The 21,851-nt window shown below is 34.1% G+C and overlaps 2 protein-coding genes across 3 annotated transcripts; one reads left to right on the top strand and one right to left on the bottom strand.

Annotated features, from left to right (window-relative positions):
• Nucleotides 1-5,715: 5,715 nt before the first annotated feature.
• LOC25492823 (uncharacterized) lies at nt 5,716-17,409 on the top strand. 2 transcript variants are annotated; one of them, XM_013601068.3, is made up of 12 exons: nt 5,717-6,421; nt 7,022-7,138; nt 7,222-7,414; nt 7,662-7,828; nt 7,970-8,141; nt 9,033-9,094; nt 9,896-9,977; nt 12,282-12,339; nt 12,518-12,642; nt 14,535-14,618; nt 14,706-14,776; nt 16,928-17,409. In XM_013601068.3, the coding sequence occupies exons 1-12, from the start codon at nt 5,898-5,900 to the stop codon at nt 17,055-17,057; spliced, it is 1,785 nt and encodes a 594-aa protein (XP_013456522.1). In that variant the 5' UTR covers nt 5,717-5,897; the 3' UTR covers nt 17,058-17,409. The 2 variants fall into 2 exon arrangements, 1 of the variants encoding a protein (XP_013456522.1); XR_003011452.2 differs by lacking the exons at nt 12,518-12,642; nt 14,535-14,618; nt 14,706-14,776; nt 16,928-17,409 and adding an exon at nt 11,227-11,635 and having other exon boundaries at nt 5,716-6,421.
• Nucleotides 17,410-17,560: 151 nt separating this feature from the next.
• On the bottom strand, nt 17,561-21,549 carry LOC25492822 (uncharacterized). Its single transcript, XM_013601066.3, has 6 exons — nt 21,226-21,549; nt 19,841-20,115; nt 18,962-19,108; nt 18,720-18,776; nt 18,117-18,251; nt 17,561-17,926 (listed from the first exon to the last, which is right to left on the bottom strand). The coding sequence occupies exons 2-6, from the start codon at nt 20,105-20,107 to the stop codon at nt 17,861-17,863; spliced, it is 672 nt and encodes a 223-aa protein (XP_013456520.1). The 5' UTR covers nt 20,108-20,115; nt 21,226-21,549; the 3' UTR covers nt 17,561-17,860.
• Between the last annotated feature and the right edge of the window lie 302 nt (nt 21,550-21,851).

The raw sequence follows: 21,851 nt of genomic DNA, 5'->3' as shown, positions 1-21,851 counted from the left end.
TCCTTTTTTTTTTCTTTTTTTTTTTTTGTTACTTTCAGCAATTTCTTTTACTTAGGTCAGATAAATAATAAATTCAGAATCATGTTTTTTTTTTATTACATGAAAAAAGAGAAAAACAAAACAGCAGCTACGTCGTTGAAATGGACACACGCTTAAACCATCCGCTAACAAGGTTTGAAAATAAGTTTGGTAATGGTTCATAGTCCATAATATATGACGGAGAGAGATAAAAAATGGTGTGTTGGTAAAAATAAGATATAAGCTGGTTGATAGTTGAAAATTTAGTTTATAGTTTTTTTTTTTTTAAGGGAAAAATTTAGTTTATAGTTAATTACTGATAACTTGTAACTGAAAATATAGCCTATTAAAATTAAAATGTTTGGTAAAATGACTGGTAAATATAAAATGACATATTTGTTTATTTTTATTTCTTTATAAAAAAAAATTTGATTACATGATTTTTTTTTTTTTAATATTTCAAATTATGGAAGATGATAAATGTATTTTATGAATTTTATTTAACTATGCTAGTTAAACATGAAAATTTTAAAAGCTAACTTTTTGAATTCTCCTACCAAATTTTCATTCTCCTACCAATTTTTACTCGTCCTCCCCTAGCAATTATAAAGAGAATTGATATTTCAAAAAAAAAAAATAAGGACTATTGATATTTTTACATTAAAATGTTATTCACATTTTGTATAGAACATAATTCTGGATTTTATTTAATTGTGTATTTTTAATTTCATTCCATGATGATCTACTAATGTTTGCACTTAAGTCTTTTCAATAGAAGTAGATAAAAAAGAAGTCTCTTACAAGTGTATATATATACTTTGTGGAAGAATATCAAAATAGTAGCACCACAGGCTTAAAGAAGATATAGAAGAAATATTATTTGAATCAAATAAGTGTTGATTGAAGATTCAACAGAAATATGAATTTCATGATTAATTGACTCGTCCTCGTCACGACATAGTTTTCAACAAAGCCTTAAAGATTCGACGAATAAATGGTTAATATTTGAAAGATACTCAATGGACAAGAAACATTGTATGGAATCACTAAGAGAATAATTGCATAATTTAAGGTTAATTGACCAAGAAGATATTGTTTTCTCGTATAGAAGAGAACATTATCAACTTTAATGAAAGAATGTTCTCATGATGAAGATGACTATTACACTCGAAAATATTCTCATTACTTCATCGAAATGATTATATCAACTTTGAAGAGAAACTAATTCATGAATGAGTTATTCATTAAGTCGTTCATTAATTGGAGAATTATCAAAGAAGAAAATTTATGATCACATGGAAGAAAATTGATGATCATATGCACTAAGATTTCATCATAAAAGACTTGGGATGATTCAAGATATGATTTGGGAGAATAGAAATCAATCAAAGGAATTTTGACTGAAAAAAGTTTCTCATGTTCCTACAAAGAACATTATGGTTATACAAAGTGAGGAGAACATCCTCTCTTGATGTTTCAATGATAACAAACGTATTACAATTATTATCTTGTTATCTACTAACGTGTTTTGTGAGAATGTATTAACGAGAATGTTCTGACCTTGCAAAGCTAACAAAAACATCTTCATCAAAACAACAAACAAATCAAATGACAAAATGTGAACTTTTGAGCAATGTCAAAGATCTTTGTAATTAAGATCAAAAATAAATTTTATTCTCTTTGTCTCATCAAAAGAAGGAATAAATGGTCATAATAATCAAGATCCTTAAAGAATTAAAAGACAAAATGTCAAGACAAATCAAGACATTATTGCACATGGAAGCAAAAGAACATAGATTTCATCATAATGACCTTAAAAGAGTTCAACCCATTAAGGAATAAGTGAAAAGATCCATTAAAGAAATATCTCGAAGTTGTTCCTCGTGAAAAAAGCATATGACATCGACACATCTTATGAAGTGGCTGACAAGCTTCTACAACAATATTACCATCATAACAACTTGCAAAACATGTTCCTTCTTTTGCTCAAGTTCTGGGTAAGCAAAACCATCAAAGAAAGTTCTCAAAGTCGTTCCTTAGATATGGCATCATCATATGACATCAAGATGACATCAACACGTCTTAAAAGGTGACCAACAAGTTTATACAACAAGATTACAACTAACTTGCAAAACGTGTTACTTTGTGCCCAATATTGGATGGAACAGAGAAAACGTTTTGGATAACTTTCTCAGTAAACATAATTCATGCTTTCTCACCAAGCAACATTATGGAGCATTTTTTTCATTAAAAAACGTGTTCAACAACTCTTTTTTAAGCTTGTTCTCCAAGGCTTACATCTCCTATAAATAGAGGAAGGCTATGAAGGTTTATGACAATAGTTTGAACATAAAAAACATAATTATGTATGTGAAATCTTCACTACAACATAAAATCTTCATAAATAACAAACTCCAACTCTCTCACTGTATTATTGGATCATAATCTTTTGAGTTTGTTTATTAGAATCTCAAACATGAGTTGAGAAACATCTTTGATCCAAAAATCATCTCATCATACAAAGTGTAATATAGTTCTCAAGTCTATTCGTTACAATAGTTTGAGTAAGAATTGTTCCAACCTTTCTTTTGCAAAAACAAAGAATTGTAGAAGCCTAATGAGGTTGACAATACATAGTGTAAGAGGCTGATTCGGTGTGACCAAGAAAATATAGTGCCACTCATAAGTGTGGGGACTGAAAGTAGCCAACTTTGATGAACCACGATAAATCTCCTGTGTTATTCTCTATTTCCTTTCTCTTATTATTTGTGTTACACCACACACACACTATCACAATTATAATACTTTTATTAATGAGTAAATAGTCAATTTCCCCCTGAAATTGTAAGTTTCATCAATTACCCCCCTGAAATTAACAAAACTTCAATTACCCCCCTGAAATTTCACAACGTTAGTCAATTTACCCCCTCCGTCAAATTTTTCTGTTAGTGAACATGACGTTTTGCAAATACCCCCCCTGAAGTTTTGCACTTATGTGCAAAATGCCCCCTAAACTTAAAAATTTATATTATTTTTTCTTAAAAACAAACAATTAATAGTTAAATATTAAAGCTAACTATTAATTTTGGAGTTTGGAAAAACTACATACATATATACATCAAAATAGAGAAAAATGTGTATTTTTAAAGTGACAATAATGATTATTTCTAATAGACAAATTATTATTTTTAGAGGTTTATAAACAAATTAATAATCAGATTTAAATTTATATTTTCTTCTTCACCATTTTAGTCTTTTAACTCCTTCAACAATTTGCTCAAACCATTTAAACTACACAACCCCCAATATTAATCCACAAATCATCCCATTATTGTCACTTTAAAAAATACATATTTTTCCCCATTTTAGAGCCTATTTTGATGTATATATGCATGTAGTTTTCCCAAATTCCAAAATTAATAGTTAGTTTTAATATTTAACTATTAATTGTTTGTTTTTAAGAAAAAAATAATATAAATTTTTAAGTTTGGGGGGCATTTTGCACATAAGTGCAAAACTTCAGGGGGGTATTTGCAAAACGTCATGTTCACTAACAGAAAAATTTGACGGAGGGGGTAAATTGACTAACGTTGTGAAATTTCAGGGAGGTAATTGAAGTTTTGTTAATTTCAGGGTGGTAATTGATGAAACTTACAATTTCAAGAGGAAAATTGACTATTTACTCTTTTATTAATCTATCAAGAACATTCCTGTCCTATTTAAAACACAACCAAATTTCAGACCACCCTGATCCTTAATTAATATTATTTTATCATTTTATTTAATATTAATCATATAACTGCTTCCAGAACATTTTGGTCCAATATAAAACAATTTCTGAATAGTAAACTCACGTTTAAATCAACATATAATATTATTTGATCATTATGCTTTAATATTAATTATCTAATCATTCTCCATAACAATATAGTATTTGTCAAAAAAAAAAAGTTTTTATACCTAAGCTTAATATTGTTTTTCTTATTCTGCTTATATATTAAATATATAATTATTCTCTAGAATATTCTGGTCCTTAATTGATACAGTTTAAACATTCAAATTTTATTTCATCCAGAATATTTTGGTCCTTATTCAAACTATTTAAACATTTAAAGTTTATTTAATACAAAATGTTTTGGTCCTATATAAACCATTTGTTTTAAAACTTTATAATCTTATTTGACTAACATTTACCAAAAAAATTGTTGAGAATATAAACTTATTAAGCTTCAGGAATAATTTTAAAAGGATCGCAATTTAAATCCAGTTTCTTGTGACTATTTATTCCACATCATGTTTATCATACAATGTTTAATAGTTATACAAATTTCTCTTATGACTTATTGGTGTTTAGGGTTCAAGTTTGAACAAGGTCAATGTTTGTGTTAGGTTAAAGTTAGGGACAATGCTACGATTGAAGTTTATCGTTGATGTTTCACTCTCTTTCATTAATTGTCTTCTCTCTTATTCTTTATCACTCTTATAGTTTCTTTTACATCATTCTCTCCCGATAAAGTTTATTATCAATCTATCTCAAAATAATTGTTCATTATTACAATTTTTCATTATAATTTTCTCACTTATCTCTGAAGACCCTGATAAGGAGAAATATGAGATGGTGGTTCCTGGCAAAGTAGTATTATTAATGGCTAAGTCAATTGTTTGCACTTTGGTTAGTTTAAGGTTAGAGGATAGTTACTACAATTTGTTCGACAACGACTGCGGGGAAGACTTCAATCAATTGATGGAAGAATTAACTGAACCAGGGTTAATTGAATCATTGACACCTTTATTCCCTGATTGTAGCGAAAATGAAAGAGGCACTGTACACATGAACCTCAAACCAGAGGCGTGGTGTGCTGCCACTTTACACGTCACAATTGCCACTTTACACGTCACAATTTGACCGCAACAACTCGTTTCAAGGGGGAGATGCTCAACATACCCCCTTAATTTCCATAGTTCATTTTGAATGAATTTATGCATTCAACACCAGAGATTTGAGCTAAACCTTTACCACAAAAGAAAGAAATCAGAGTAAGACTTATGCACAAACATCAAAAAGGACAAAGATCATTTGGACAAAAGCTGCACCATATGACCATGGGGAATCCACCATAAAAAGCCCACCCAAGAAGTTGAGGTCTAAGGGCAAGTTGATCAAAGGTCGAAGGAACTTACACAAGATCTTTTATAAGTTTTCTGAGTTGAATATTTTTTGTGTATTCATTTTTTTTTATGCATGAGAGAAACACACATGAACTCACTTTAAACACGTTTACAAAAAGTCAGTTCAAGTATATTTATCTAAACTCAATTCAAGTCAAGTATGTTGCATAAATTCAGTTCACATGCTACATGTAAATCATGAGTTTTTAGATCTTATGCAACCTTAATTCAAATACATTTATTTAAGCTCGACACAAGCACGTTTACATAAACTCAACTCACACACCACATATACGGCATGATTTTACTCAAACTCAACTCAAACATATTTACAAAAACCCAGACACACCACGTAGACATTAAGATTTTACTCAACTAAGATGAAGTAAATACAAGTAAACTCAATTCAAGTATATTTACAAAACTTCAATTTAAGTACGTTTAACAAACTCATTAACCAAATCTAAGTACGTTTATCAAACTCATTAAATAAGGGTATTTTGGGTATTATGTTAAAACAAATAAGGAAAGTAAAGGGAAATGGAGTTGGATGTTGTGTGTTCACTGCTGAAAAGGTACAAGAACATGGATGAGCTTCAAACCATGATTGATGAACTATGGCAATTGATCGCAATATAAGCTTTGAATTGGAAAACACAAATCCTAACAGAGTCATCATCAAATTATTCAAATTCAGTTCAGAATGATTTATGGTAGTGATCATGCAAGAGCAGCATCAACAACAACAGCAGCAGCAGCAGAATCCCAATCCCTCTGCACTGTTGCCACAACTCACCACCAATCAAAATTCCTCATCAATCGCCACTTCCCTTAGGTCACCCACCTCCACCACCGCTACCGCCGCCGCCCAATCCCAACTTTACTCGCCTCTTCATATCACTTCCCACCGCCAACCCCTACTTCCGGCGCCAGTCGCAGCTGTTCTCCCGTCAGGGGAGCCGGTTTCGACGGCGCCGGTGAATTTCCAGCTGGCAAGAGTCCGGCTGTCGGACATTGCTCCTTATGACGGTGCGCCGGCGGGGCCATATGCGAGGGCAGTGGAAATGCTGTGTTCGTCTTTGTTGAAGTACAATGCGGCGGTGATTGAATTAGGGAGTGAAGATACTGCTTTGATGCGTTGTGGGTTGGAAGGTGCTAGATTGTTCTTTAGGAGTAGAGCACATCTTGGTGTTGGGAAGGGAAGCCGTGGGGTTTACATGTATAGGGCAGGAAGGTATATCATAATATGAATTAATTAGTCTTATTCATTCATAATCTTCCATTAAAATGATATATTGTTTATTATTTAGGGTGTTTTTATATTGACTAATTATGGGACCGTTTGGCAGCGTTGATGAAAATAACTTATGACATGTCCATATGCTTTATTATATCTATAAGCTCTTCATGATAGCTTATGAAAACTCCTTATTACTTATATGAAAAAAGAAATCTCAAGGATGACCTGGTGGTGTAGGCTTGAGACCTCAAAATGTGCTCCTCTCTAGGTTTCAGGTTCAAATCCTCCAGGTGCTAAAAATTTCTGTGTTGGGCCAGTTCATACAAGGCTCTGCTCTGGCTTCAATTGAACCCCCGCTAGTGGATGGTGGGATTGGTTCCCCGGATTAGTCAGTCCTTGGGCCAAATGGCAGATGCCGAGTTTCCAAAGAAAAAACATATATGGAAATAATTTGACTTTACTTTATCTTTTGTTTAAAAATAGCTCATACATAACAGTTATATTGATAAATTGTTTGTTGCTTTGAGATGGATGGTTGTTGTGTTGTTTTTATGGTGAACTGACTTGTTTCTTTTTTCATTTTCTTTCTTTCAGGGCTTTGGAGGATTGTGATTCATCTCCTCCTTGCATGGCTGATATTTTTAGGTGCATGGGAAAGGCTTCTCGTGCAGCTTTGTCGGCCATTGCAAGGCATCTGCGCCTCAGAAGCGAGTATGGACTGTGTCTCGTTGCTCAATTTATGATTATTAATTCTTAACTGTGTATGCTCACAGAAAGAAAGTTAATCTGTGCAGTGTTTTTAACCAACTGCTTGATGATGCTCCATTACCTGCTAACGAGGTGTCTGCTTCTGTTCTTGTTGGGACCTACTCACATGCTTCTTTGCAAAACGGAAAAGGTGCCATTGGAGGTGGTAAGCCTACCGTGAATGGTGAAGTTGAGAAGGGCTTGTTGACACTGATATCTTCTGACACTCCTGGTCTTCAGGTGTCTTTCTTTTTCTTACTGTTTTATGTGAACTGTAAAAGTAGGGTTCAAGAGAGTTCAAATGTGTTTTAGTTCAATCACCAATGAAGAGAAAATTATTTCTTACCCATGGGCTGTAATGTTGGGTGCTATCATCTAATGCATATGTTATACCATTTAGGGGGTTTTGTTTGACGATACTTAAATGTTTGTAATTTTCAATTGATTTATCACCGAAGTTATATGAATGGTCTGTTCTCTTCTTTAGGTATGTGACCCCAATGGCCGCTGGTATCTGGCAGACAGCGGGTCTGGGCCTGGAGATCTTTTACTGATAACAGGCCAGGCTCTTAGCCATGCCACTGCAGGCCTACATCCAGCCGCATCATATAGAGCTTCTCCAGATTGTTTTATGAGTCCTAATAGTGGAGGAAGGTGCCGATATATATATATTATATAAGTTGTGTGCGTGCGTGTGTAAAACCTTGTATTTTTTTATTTTTTTATTTTTTTATTTTTTATTTTTATAACTGATAAGATTTCCGTGGAACTTATTTGTGCACTCCTTGCCTGTAGGACTTCACTTGCATATAGACTCATGCCACAGGGCAATGCTATATTGGATTGTTCTCCAATTGCAGCAGCTGGTCATGTTATTCCTCAAAGATATGTTCCAATATCTGTAAGCCAATTTATGGATGACCTTGCTGCTGAAGAATTGATTGGCAGCAGATGTGACAATGACGATGTAAGCTATCTCTCCCAATGTTTTCTTTGAATATGTGTTATTGAAGTCGCCTCAAACCGAACAAAACTAAATAATCAAAAAGAAGATCCTAACTTATAATAAATGTAAGTGCTAAGAGGCACTTTCGATAATATGAGCATTGTACTCTTCGGCTCTTCTCAAACCAATTAGTCCAAAGATGATTCTTGGCATACTTATTCTTGCGAACTGTATCTTATCTGCTGCGAAAGGCTGCAGGAGTTCCTCTCTGACCACATTCACTGCGATTTTTTTTTTTGTCGTTGATGCAAACCATGATTCTTTTTAGTGTGAAGTATCCAATTGGAAAGTGGGCTAAAATACAACATCTGACAGAAAACTAATCAGATTGTTTGCATGGCCCTTTCTGTTGTAATTTGGTTTCTACTTTCTTGTGCCTCAGCAAAGAGACAAATACCATTTTAATGTAGCTAACCAACTTTGCATTTTAACTTTCATATTGAGACACAACGTGGACTATTGAGGATGAGTGCATGAGCTAGTTAAATTGACCATATTTGATTGCTATTGTTCTAGCATGAAACTACTGCTGATTTTGAAATTGAAGTTCTTTTGGCTGGACGATATATACAAACTAATTTCATTATGACTGTCTTGTTTCCAGTAATCAGTAGAAGTTTAAGTCTAATATTTTTGCCTGTAAGCTTGTTGACACTGGACGATCTGACTAGCCATTTGAGACAAGCTCCTCAGAAGAATATAATGGTCTTTTTACTGTTTACCTGTCATCTATAATGTTTTTTGGTTGCATTTAATGCAGTGACTCTTCATGTAAAACTTCCAGTATAATTTTCTTTTAAAAGAGTACTTTTCTTCAATGTATGCAGAAACTTATGCACTTTTCATTCACAGGTTGCTCAAAGAAATGTGAATAAGGACCCATCATTAAGAAGTGTTCTATCAGATCCTTTGTCGTAAGTGTATTTTAAATTAAACTCACCAACTGATTTAGCAATTCTTTTGAAAATATTAAACATTCTGCTAGTTCATTCAGGGGATTATTCACAGTACAGTTGCAGACATACATGAAAATGTACTGTGCTATTGGCGCTATTGTAGCATAGTATGCTTAATGATTTGGTATCTATGGTGTTTTTTGTTATTTGACACTCAACTATGGAATAACACTAAGGGCACATGACTTTTATACAAAACTTTAATTTTGTTTTTAAATAACTTTTAGAATGCTCAAATCAAAACCAAAATAAATAACAGTTCAAACTTGAAATAAACACACACACACACACACACACTTATATATATATGGAGGGGGAGAGAGAGCCGGGGGGGCATATAAAGTGAGCACTATGATGTACAATCATACATTGATAGTCAAGACAGGCTTCTCTCGTGCTTTCTTCTGATTTGTTCTCTCTCTCTCTCTCTCTCTCTCTCTCTCTCTCTCTCTCTCTCTACATGGGGTCCTATACAATGAATGTGTCCGACTGGTATCTGATGTCTGTATACATGTCTGTGCTGATATCTATGCATTGGGGTCCTATATTTTAGACAATGTCTGTTAGTTCATTTATACAATGTGCATTTTTTTAATTAATTTCTGTTTACATGTAAAACTTTTCTCTTTAACTCGCATGTTACCTTGTTTTGTACCTTGTCATTTTTCAAGATCAAAAAAGGAAATTATAACCTTCATATACTAAGATTCAATTTTATTCTAATACATGTTCTCTTTCCTTTTTCAACCAATTTACTAGTGGCTCGTTCCTGGAAGATGCAATGCTTGTCTCATGTGGACACTCTTTTGGTGGTCTCACACTGAGGAGAGTCATTGAAACAGTAAGTTGGACTCTGTCTTATTCAGTTTTCTTAGCATACACAGTTTGCATCTATGCATTAAGAAATCATGGCCAACAGCCGATGAAAGTGACAGTTTTGCATTTGAACCATAGTTGGACACTTTGTGACTTAACTTATTCCATTATTGAATTTCTATTTCAGTCTAGGTACTGCTGGAAGATTAGTGGCTACAATAAAATAGGAAGTTTGATAGTTAGGTTCAGGATTATATGCAGGCCAGAGTTAATGAATCTATAGGCATTAAATTGTTCTTTAATGTATAGAATATATCTATTATACGGGGAAGGGGAGTCTTGGTACGAAGGTTGAAGTTACTTCCAAGGTGGTCAGAAATTCAAGTCACGGGCCTCTTGCAAATGCAAGGTAATGTTGCTTACCGTAGATCCACCATAGGTCTGACTGTTCCCTGAATCTTGGCACGACAGGTGTTTTTTATTGGACTAGCATGCCCTTCAATGAACTTAAATTTGAGGAGTGATAGATCGGATCTATGCATTAAGAAATCATGGCCATGGCCAACAGCCGGTGAAAGTGACATTTTTGCATTTGAACCATAGTTGGACACTGACTTAACTCATTCCATTATTGAATTTCTATTTCAGTCTGGGTACTGCTGGAAGATTAGTGGCTACAATAATATAGGAAGTTTGATAGTTAGGTTCAGGATTATATGCAGGCTAGGGTTAAGGAATCTATAGGCATTAAATTGTTCTTTAATGTATAGAATATATCTATTACAAGGGGAAGGGGAGTCTTGGTACGAAGGTTGAAGTTACTGTCAAGGTGGTCAGAAATTCAAGTCACGGGCCTCTTGCAAATGCAAGGTAATGTTGCTCACCGTAGATCCACCATAGGTCTGACTGTTCTCTGAATCTTGCCACTTGCACTAGCACGCCCTTCAATAAACTTAAATTTGAGGAATGATAGATCGGGTTAAAATTAGATTCGACGGGCTATGTACAAAATCGTGAACAATAGTTATGATTTTAATGCACGGAAGGTTCAAATTTCAACAATTAGATTTGAAGATGTATGACACCTTGTGGAGTTGTGGAGATGAAGCCCGATATCATTCTAGAACCCTTGAATGGAAATATTTGTATAGTGTAGTCACAGTCACTTACAAATTGTATGAAGAGATATGTTGTCAATCTCATGCAATTACAGAATTGTGGTGCGGAGTGGTTCCTTGCTGCAGCACAATTCTCTGATGTGTTGCATTTTGCAGGGATGGCTGTCGGATCCGCAAATCACATCAGAATCACAGCCTCACACACGCTATAGGATCACACCAGGACTTTCTCACTATTTCTGGCGGCCTTCCTTCCTTGGAGGACTAACTCCACCTGCTGCATTTTTTGGCTAGCTTTTCTTTTTCTAGCCAGTTCTGGAATCCAGCTTGTTTTTGGATACAAGGGCAACATGGCAACTGCGTTTTGTTTAGGTTAAGGAGCCGCTGAGTGATAGTTGGTTTAGGGGTTTAATTGTTATTTTGTGTTTATGTTTATTTTGCCTTCCTTCCTCCGAGGACTAACTCCACCTGCTGCATTTTTTGGCTAGCTTTTCTTTTTCTAGCCAGTTCAGGAATCCAGCTTGTTTTGGATACAAGGGCAACACGGCAACTGCGTTTTGTTTAGGTTAACGAGCCGCTGAGTGATAGTTGGTTTAGGGGTTTAATTGTTATTTTGTGTTTATGTTTATTTTGTCTTTAGTGAATGATGGACCTCTACAAAATGAAGTAGATTGGGCTTGGAATTAAAATCCCATCTGTTTGTTTTATGTGAATTTAAGTTGGTTGTAATAAGTTGACAAAAAAAAGGAGGTTTGTAATTGTTATAATAAAAAATATAATAGTAACCAAAATATGGAAATGAATAGAATTTTTATAAATGGCATTAATTATTTATAGTTTTAAAATTTTATAATTTCCTTCAATTTTTTTTTTTTTATAGTTATATTTACATAAATATACACATATAATGTTTATTATATAATAAATATACATAATATTAGAATGGTGGCCATCACGCTATACTGTAATTCCAGTTTTGGGGTCAGCTGCTCTGTGCCGCTATCCGAGATTAACAACATAGGCTAAGAGTATTTAAGCTTGTATTTTCTCACTCTTTCTACTTTTTCGTTCATGAATCATGCATCTTTATTCTTATTTTGGTGTTACTCGTGTTGTCTCATTTCTATTCCCATTCACTGGCAATTTGTAATTATAACTTTACACATGGAAAGAGACAAGAATAACAATTACAATTATTGTTTCTGTCGCAGTCAAGGTGCACCCTCTGCAATGTTGATATTGACCCCAGTTCTCTGATCCCAAATCACGGTATTTACTCTTCCTCTGTAGTTTTATCATGTTTCGGTCCTACCATCTAAACACAAACTTCTCAAATACTGTAGGCTTTTATCTGGTTATGTTATATCTTTCTATCTCTGATGTATCTTGTTGCTTTCATCTTTCTAAATTATTTTTGTGACATAATGTGGTTTCATTTCCTTCTCAGCTCTTAGAGCTGCAGCAGCTGCTGTCAAGCATGAGGATGATCGAAGGTTATTTCGTAATGCTGCTCTTCGAAAGCGGCGGAAAGAAATGGGTGAACCAATGGATCCAATCAGAAGAGTGAACAGGGTAAAAACACAAGTAACCTGTTATTCCTCCTTTTCTTTTGACAATGTGTTTATAAGTGGGGGCAATCCTCACCTCACAAGCCGGTTTTGTGGGGTTGTATTGTTGAAATTGGGGCCTAACTCATCCTTACAAAACCGGTTTGCAAGGTGAGGATTGCCTTCTCTTTATAAACTCTCATCAAGAGTCTCATCTATCCGATGTGGGACTTGGGTTTTTCCCAATACACCCCCCTCACGCCCAGCACTCTTTGGGTTTGGTGCGTGAATAGGTAGGTGGCCCTTGAATTCGACAAGCTCTGATACCATGTTGAAATTGGGGGCCTAACTCATCCTTACAAAACCGGCTTGCAAGGTGAGGATTGCCTCCTCTTTATAAACTCTCATGAGTCTCATCTATCCGATGTGGGACTTGGGTTTTTCCCAATAAGGCCCAACCACGATTTCTAATATGGTATCAGAGCCTCTCCAAGATCCATTGGGCCACCTGCTATCAGGTTTCCGCTATCGGGCCACCCACCATTTATGTCCACGAACCAAGCCCAATAGTGCTGGTCGTGATGGGGTGTGTTAAGAGTCTCACATCGGATAGGTGATGGCCTGACAATGTGTTTATAAGTGGGGGCAATCCTCACCTCACAAGCCGGTTTTGTGGGGTTGTGTTAGGCCCAACTACGATTTCTAATAATGTGAAACAAGAAGCAAATGTATGGGGGCTTTTAATAAAAAATACTTGAACAATGATAATGAGATAGCATGGGATATCAGGTTGACTGTGAATAATATGATTTACTTACAGTATTCTAGAAATGAACTTTGACTTGTCTTTTGAAAATGTTGCCCAGCTTTTGTTAGCTTCATGTAACAAGAGAAAAACATCTAGTTTTTTTGTCAAAAAATGTGGGTTCCTGATTCAAATATTTTTATTAAGAATCTTTGATTTGAAAGTTAATACTATGAGCGAATGGTGCAATCTCAGTGAAGATATTGCTTGTTTGTGTATCCCGTACTCCCATTGATGGCAATAGTTTCCATATCATTGGCTTGAAGTTGACATTCCACGATATCAATATCAATTCATACTTCAATGTGAATATATATTGAATAGATGATAATATTGGTTATTCTATTCTATTTCTTGCAATAAAAGGGAAACTTTTGGGCAGTTGAATTTTAACAAGTTTTTGTAGAAACAAATTTGCTAAAAGAATATGAATAGAAAAAGAAAATACTGGGATTTGAGATTTATAGGGCAAGTGTTATGGTTGAGGAATTTACTTTATATATTGTCAGAATGATCATGAATTACTTTCTGGTTTCCTTCACCTTGCATGGTTCAATCTAGCTTTAGTGTGTTTGGATTCAGCCGAAATGTTTATTCAACATTAATTCAATGCTTGAAGTAGATAGCTTGATTTAATTTCTCTATACAATTCCGTACTTTCATAAATATTATCGCAGATTACTAGCTTGAGGTTCCTATTTGTAAATCAGTAGCTTCTCTCTTGGTTGGGTTTCTATGAGTGATGGAGTGGTAGTGGTGAACTGTATTTCTGAATCTTCAATTAACATCTCTCCCTGCAGTAAAGTTAAGCTGTGCTACATATAAGCCATTGCAATCAATTTACTTCCAGATTTTAAAATATAATTTATAAATTGACTCCCTCAATCCCATGAAACAAATTGACCTTCATTCAAGATTTATGTGTGATTTTTTTATTTTTTTTGAGAGGATGTGTAAATTTTGATGAGATTGACTTTGGCACAAGTAGCAAATCAGTAAATGCTCATTAATTAATTAATTAGGATACACTTTCCGACTGAACAAAATGTTAAAGGCTGTAAGAATTTAGTTTTAAGGAGCCAAATTTATGTATATTAGCACTTATGTTTCAGGAAAATGGAGATTTTACTTCACCTGATGGACTCCAGCGGGGAGTACAATATCCATTTTCAGTAAATGAGAAAGTTATTATTAAGGTAAGCATGGTCTGTTTTACTTTCAATTTTTTTTGGCTACTATTGTCCCAGATGGTCGAGGGAATTATAAACTACCAATTTCTACAGGGTAACAGGAGAACACCCGAAAAATTTGTTGGGAAAGAAGCTGTCATTACATCTCAGTGTCTCAATGGCTGGTGAGTAATCAAGAATATTTTGTTAAATTTGCATTTAGGGTATTGATATATTATGAAATAAGTTGCTTTTGATGTAAAAATATTAAAAGTCAGTTTCTTGCACCTAATCAGCTTCCATTATGCCTTAGCTTCCTGTTTAGATTTGTAAGGAGACGTTAAGAACATTGTATGTTTATCAGAAAGAACAGGAAAATGTCCAGTGATATGCAAATCTGAGGGTCTCTACCTCTCTGCCCCGAGGGCACTAATTCTTTATCAAATTATAGGCTGTAGCTAATCTTACAACATTGATTCTTCCGCCTTTTCCATTGCCTATTTATATTTGCTTTTGTCATGCTTTTTCTTCATGTTTTGGATGAGTTATTTTTTCATGCATCACACGTGAATTGCACTCAAGTATTGTCTATGTGTTCTCTCATACCCCCTTAAAGCCGTGTGTATCAACACAAAACCAAACACGACGAGTGGTCTTGAGTTAAGCCTTGACTAACCCTGTGATTTGTAAATCTTAATTCGATAATGCTTTTCAAATCCTCATAGCCATCATTCTACTGCAATCATTCTTGCTAAGAATGCCATGTGGCAACTCTGCTTAGAAGGTAATGGGGTTACTCCTACAACACATCCCCGTGCAATGCTTGAGGGCCGAGGCTCTAGGTTGAGTAGTAGGAGCAGCTTATAATTTATTATGACCCCAAATGACGGATTCAACAAGTTTTTGGCGATAACCATGCATGGAAGATTAAACTATTGCCTTTACAAAATGGACACACAAGAAAAAAATCCACATGCGAATAATGAAGCACCATAAGATGGAATTACATGGGATGCTTGTTCCTATAAGAAATCACACAGCCATGGTAATGAAACTTTGCACAAAGTTTTCTCTTGTGACTTAAGTTACTACCCCTTGACCGTTTATACTGCCCCAAATATCAAAGTGTGTTTTCCAACTGACATTGAATATTACTTCTGAAATTGCATTGTATATTCGAAATAGCCGTAATAAGACATAATCCCAGGTGAATAGTTGGCCAGTGCCCTTCCTTTTCCAGGTCATTTTGCATGGGATTGAATGTTGGCTGGTAAAGAGCCAACAAGAAGGTAATTATTTCAGAGAAAATTGGGGTAGCTCCTGCTATAGAAAAAAGGTAGAGTTTCAACTTAGTCTTGGGGGATTTGAGTATGCTTGGACAAGATCTGTAGGAGCATTGATAAGTAGGCTTGGCCAAATGAATAATAGTTCAATAGTTAGAGATAAAGGCAGGCCAAGAAAAATTCTAGGTCATACTCAAACCATCAAGAGAGATTTAGAGGTAAATAGGTAGAACTTAATACATAATAGGACCATAAGAAATTATAGTGAAGTCTTATCCAAGTAACAGACTCTACCTAGTGAACAAAGATTTGGTTTTTTTGTTGTTGCCACACCTTAACCGATAATAACGTCAACCAAATGCACTACTTGAGTAACTTGCTAAAGAGATTTTGTATATGCTTGGTATTACTACATCTCATGCTATAGTGAGTGCCAACCAAAACTGCGATGGCAGTAAAATGGATAATTTATTTATGTAATTATGTTCCTCTTAGATTGACTTAAATTTTTTGTATATTCTTATCAAAGCTAACCTTGTCATAATCAACTTTCTATATTTTCAACCTTTCCGAATGATTTTAATTTGGTTCAACCAGTCATTTCAAATGGCTGAACCTGAGCTGGCTTCCGTATAGTTTTAATAACATTGTATTTTGTATAATGTGAGACAGTTATGATCTATTTATGATAATTTAGAATATTGTTGAGGGCCATAGGCGAGCTTTGGTTGTTGATAATGTTTTTTTCTTCAACACATTCTACTTGTTTAATTTACAAACTTTATTTGATTACACTCTGTTTGCGTTTGTTGGAATGAATTTGCCTCCTCTAAAGTGAGCAGTTAGTAAGATGAGAAAATCTTGGGGTTGATACCGTAACCACCACCCATGACTTGTAAGTCATGCATGTGCATATAATATCAACTATTGATATTACTCACTTTATTCTCTAAAGTGAACTGCTCATTTCAGAGGAGCCTTGTCGCTTTGGAATACCATATATTAGTTCTGACTGAAAATGAAAAACTCATTTAATGTCGATCTTTTGTACAGGTATTTACTCAAGATTATTGGATCTGGAGAGAACGTCCGCCTGCAGTATCGTTCTCTCAGAAAGCTCTTAAACTCACCAACCATGGAGGACCAGGTTCAGTTGCAACCAGTTCAAAATAGCAGCTCTTAAAAGTAGATTCAATTCAGGTTTCCTTCTTTCATTTTTAGACGAGGAGAGAAAAGGAAACCTTTGTAGTCTTGATCCTTCCAAGCAAAGAGTTATATTTGATTTTATATAGAATTAAGTTAACTGATCCGGCTCCTTATAGCACGTGATAGAGGTTTATGTAACTAGCGAATGTATCCAAGAGGTGTTAGCTTATATTTATTGTAAAGAAAACAGAAAAAGATATTAAATAACATGTAAATTATAGCTTGCAATTCTTACAACTACGCAGTTTTGTAGAATGTGTTGTATAATTGTGAACTGTCAATAGTAAATATTGACTTGAAGGGAATGTATTTCACAAATTTATGAAAAAGAGATTGAATTGCTTGGCATAGTCAGTGGGCACTGGGCACGTATGATTATAAGGATGAAATTTTTTGCATTCCATATAGTTTTCTATCCAACCAGTTACACAGTAGGCTGGCAATGTTTATACTTGCAAAGGACTGAAACTTTTTGCACGATTCAAGTAATTTTCCCAAGTAATAGGATAACACAATGAATCCAAATTTAATGTGGATGCTTTTCTTATATTAATCCAAATTTACACCACTACTGTAAACAAACAGAAGAAATAGGTCAGGAAGAACAAAAAATACAGTTGCCTTGAAGTGATTTCAATAGAAATGTTAGAAGGATTCTGTAGATTTTGTTACGATCCAAGTATAAACGTATAATAAATCCCCAAGAAGTTCCCAAAAAAAGGGTGGTGCTGCTGACTATAGACACCACCTTTGAGATGAATTTCAGTTCATCAGTGCAATCTACTTGTAGATCCACTCGTTTGCACGTGCACCAGACTCGTCCATATCTATAAAAATGCTCACGGCCTGTACACAATTACAAGAAGTTAGAAGGGAAATAAATTGTGCATCACAAGTTCTTTTTTGTACATTACAAATTAAACCAAGACATAAATCTATTGTAAACTTTTGCTGATGTTGGTGATTGTGGCAATATTGTATGAAGGTGTCCTAATCTATTTACATATGATATGACAGAAGAGCATTATAATTTTACCTTCCCTATCCGAGGTCGTTCTTTCGACTTTGCTAGGCTGTTCCGAATATGCGAGACAGCTCCCCAACATTTTAACGAGTTTGCAACATCATCGAGCCTCAAAATATATTCTTCTTCGGTCAAGGGGAATGATCTCTATAATAGCAAAAAATATTGCACAACATACTGAATTAAACAAGCATTTCCATAGTGGTAACATAAGCATCTAATGATTATGTACTTAATAGTACAACTAAGTGTATGGTTTTGCCTTTTGTTTTTTCTTCTGTTCTCACACTCTTTTTAAATTGACCAGATTAAAAATCCATAAGCTGTTTTCCTTTTGATTGGTGACAATGTTACACAACCATTTGTGATAGAATTCCATTAGAATTGGTCAAGAATGGTTATTAGATAAGTCAAAGTGGTGGGGACCATTATTCTAACTAAGAGTCAGTATTATAGCAACTTATGACAAAAAATCTTGCAAAGAGTTGTTGTGTAGTATATTTCCCTTTCTTTTTATCTTGATGTCTGAAATTTACATTTCATTGAAATCAATATACTTAGTTAACATGTCATATCCAAAGAAAATAAAAGCTGTAAGCACAAGAGTTGTATTACCTGCTCCATGTACTTCCACATGACATTCATAGCAAGGAAATTTCTTCCCATGAATTCCTAGCATAAATCATGTAACAGCAAAATAAGGAAAAAGAAAAACTTAACACATCGTTTAGATGTGCAAATAAATAGAGAAAAGAGCAATAAAAAAGAGAGAAATTGAAGAGAAGGTAAATATAAGAAATGCAGGCATATCAATTTCTCACTTATCTCTCATGTAATTCCACTTGTAAGAAACTAACCTTCTTAATCAACTGGACATCATAAGATTTCCCATATTTGTTCCTGATAAGAGTAGCAAGGTCAAATCCACTAAATCTCGAATCATCTGTACCGACTATTTTCTCGAGACTTTCTCTGAGCCTGTCACTATTCACCTGATCATTTTTCTAAAAAAAAGAAAGAAGAAAAGCCAGATTGAGAGCACATCAATGGGAAGTTGATACTCAATGCATTATTCTCAACACTGAGAACCTGTATTTCCATTTCAAAAGAGCTTCAATATTGATATATATTTACCAAAACATATGATTAAGAAAGCCAGATAGATTTTGCTCAAATATATAAGAATATATCATAAAGAAAACTAAAAAAAGAAGATAGAGGAATTTAGAAATGAATAGAAAATAAGTATCTCTAAAATGTTTCAATCTATCAAAACTAGGATTTCACATCCAACTGGTTCATCATTGCAGGAAGAATAACAAATTAAGAGAATATATGTAAAGGAAAAACAAAAATTCACTATACATTGATAGTGATTTTAGAGAAACGTCAAATCATATTTTATCCTAGTTCACCATCTTAAGATCTATTAACATTTCCGGTGAAGAAATAATATATATCGACATTGTAGTGAGATGATAAAATATGTTTGGATGTTGCATAAACCTTTTTTATGTTGTATCTTATAACTTCCTACAAATCTGATTTGGAACGTAAGATGAGGATTTGATCCACCACTTATAATTGTCTTTCTACTGCATATTTTTCTAGCATTTCTTGCGAGACTCCTTCGTAAAAAAAACCAATATACTCAAATGAAATACATGTTGAGATGTTTCACAATGCAATGATTAACATGCAGTCATGCACACAAGGCAAGTGAGAAATCAACATACTCCTTTGATTTCATCATTATTCTGAGATTTGTTCTTGTCACTATCATCTGAATCATAGGGATCCATATTGTCACTCGCTGTACTGGCAAAAATAGGCCTACATTTTCTGGCAGTATTGCAACATTTATGTTGAGCAACATTAAGGAAGTCTAATCCTTTGGAGGGAGAATGATATCCTGAAAATTGAGCCTTATTAATACTTCCTTTGTCAGGATGATCCTGGATTCTTAGGGGCCAACCACACTGGTGGGTGGACATAATGTTCATTGTGTGTCCTGCACTCAGTTTCATAAAAAATGCAAAGGAAGTATAAACCATTGTTAGCAACCAAAAAAATCGGATAGAGAAAATCGGACATGCAGTTCAATCTAGTTTTACGCTTATGTCTAATGAGAATCAAGTATTTTGCAACATTACCCCACTTTTGTAACTAAATTTTGAAACTAGTTGTATGACATGGTAAAAAGGAGGACTCTCGTTATATGCTAGCATAAAACTAATTTACACGACATTGTATATGCATTAAACTCAACTAGAAGAAATACAATCTTGTGTGTTGGATAAAACAAATTGGGGATTTGAAAAGTAGGGAATGAATATCAAGGAAGTATTAAATATTTGGATTCCGTGCAGTTAGGAAAATCACGCATTCACTCAGTCGTAAGTCAGAACGAATGGACTTGGATTCATGTAGTCATGCAGTCGGTGCATTAGAGGTCGTATGAATGAAATCCGACGGTCAATATTTGAAGCTTAGTTGATAAATGAAAACATTATAAATCATTGATTGAAATCGGATGGATAAGATCTTCTTTTAAGTCATTATTCAACTGCAAGAAATCCATTTCCGTTCTTCATTCAACGATTCCAACTAACCCCGACTGCAAGGAATCCGGATAGGATAAACAGACCATTGTAGAAACAAAAGGCCATTGATAAGAATATCTTAAACACAATTATCACTCTGATTGTTCATAATTCTTTGAATTGATTGATTAATGTACAAACAATAATTGAGTTAACTAACCATCCATCCTAATCCATGCACCAAAAGTGGTGAACTTAGAAATAATTTGTTTTATTTCCTCTATTTCATTCACAAGTCAATACTAAAATTCCAACAGAAAACAATAAAACTCAAATAGAATACAGCATATCAAGACTCTATGTTCCATATAATTAAAATCATGCAGAAACTTATTTTTATTAATAAGTTTTTCCTTTTATTTTCTTCAAAAATTAAACAAAAAAGAAACATGTGCGCGGTAAATCATCAATAATTTTAACCAAAGCTATAACAAATAGTTTAAAAATAAAAAACAATATTAAACATGTTTTATGACACATAAACTAGTATTATATCAGAGGTTTAGTTTAGTTATTACCTGTGAAAGACAGAAGCAGGAACAGATTCAGTTGATGCTTTTTTAATATTTGTATTATGGTTAATATTTTCTGAGGGTAGGGTATGGGTGAAGGCTCCAATATTGTGACTGAAGAGAGAGTAATAATATTGATTCCAATGATATAAATATAAGTTTGAGATAATAAGAAGCAAGCAGTGGAATAATGAAGGGAATGGACCACAATAATTGTGGATATTAACTAAGATTGTGGTAGTTGTGGCGTTAAGGCAATGCTTACCTCAAGTTCTCGTGTGTTTGTTGTCCCGCAAGCAAGGCCAACCACAAGCTGCCATGCGCTCAACACTTGTTAGACACTACTCACAAGCCACCTCTTCTTCTTCTTTCTATTTAGTTATATAGAAATAATATTTTGACATAAAATTAAACTTCCAAATTTTAACATAGTTTATATGGTTAATCTGGTTTAGTTTAAATATGTGATCAATTATATTTAGTGGATGATTGATGAATGTAACCATAAGATGTTATAACTTCTCTAACAAAATAAAAATCATAATTCATTAAATATATTGATAGAGATGATTAAGAGTAAGACACAAGATGCTAAAACATTGATTTCAGGTTCTAATTGTTTTATCATCTAT

This window comes from Medicago truncatula, chromosome 4 (assembly GCF_003473485.1).
Source record: "Medicago truncatula cultivar Jemalong A17 chromosome 4, MtrunA17r5.0-ANR, whole genome shotgun sequence".
Lineage (NCBI taxonomy): Eukaryota > Viridiplantae > Streptophyta > Magnoliopsida > Fabales > Fabaceae > Medicago > Medicago truncatula.
The sequence above is the reverse complement of the archived record's forward strand: the minus strand, read 5'-3'. Positions and strand labels throughout refer to the sequence as shown.

Excerpts from the sequence above, each read along its gene's own strand:
- LOC25492823 (XM_013601068.3), top strand. The coding sequence starts at position 5,898 with ATGGTAGTGATCATGCAAGAGCAGCATCAACAACAACAGCAGCAGCAG. Across the intron at positions 12,643-14,534 it reads CAATCAGAAGAGTGAACAGG|GAAAATGGAGATTTTACTTC; the intron begins GTAAAAACACAA and ends CTTATGTTTCAG. Across the intron at positions 14,619-14,705 it reads ATGAGAAAGTTATTATTAAG|GGTAACAGGAGAACACCCGA; the intron begins GTAAGCATGGTC and ends CAATTTCTACAG.
- LOC25492822 (XM_013601066.3), bottom strand. The coding sequence starts at position 20,107 with ATGAACATTATGTCCACCCACCAGTGTGGTTGGCCCCTAAGAATCCAG. Across the intron at positions 18,252-18,719 it reads TGTGGAAGTACATGGAGCAG|AGATCATTCCCCTTGACCGA; the intron begins GTAATACAACTC and ends TTGCTATTATAG. Across the intron at positions 17,927-18,116 it reads AACGACCTCGGATAGGGAAG|GCCGTGAGCATTTTTATAGA; the intron begins GTAAAATTATAA and ends AATTGTGTACAG.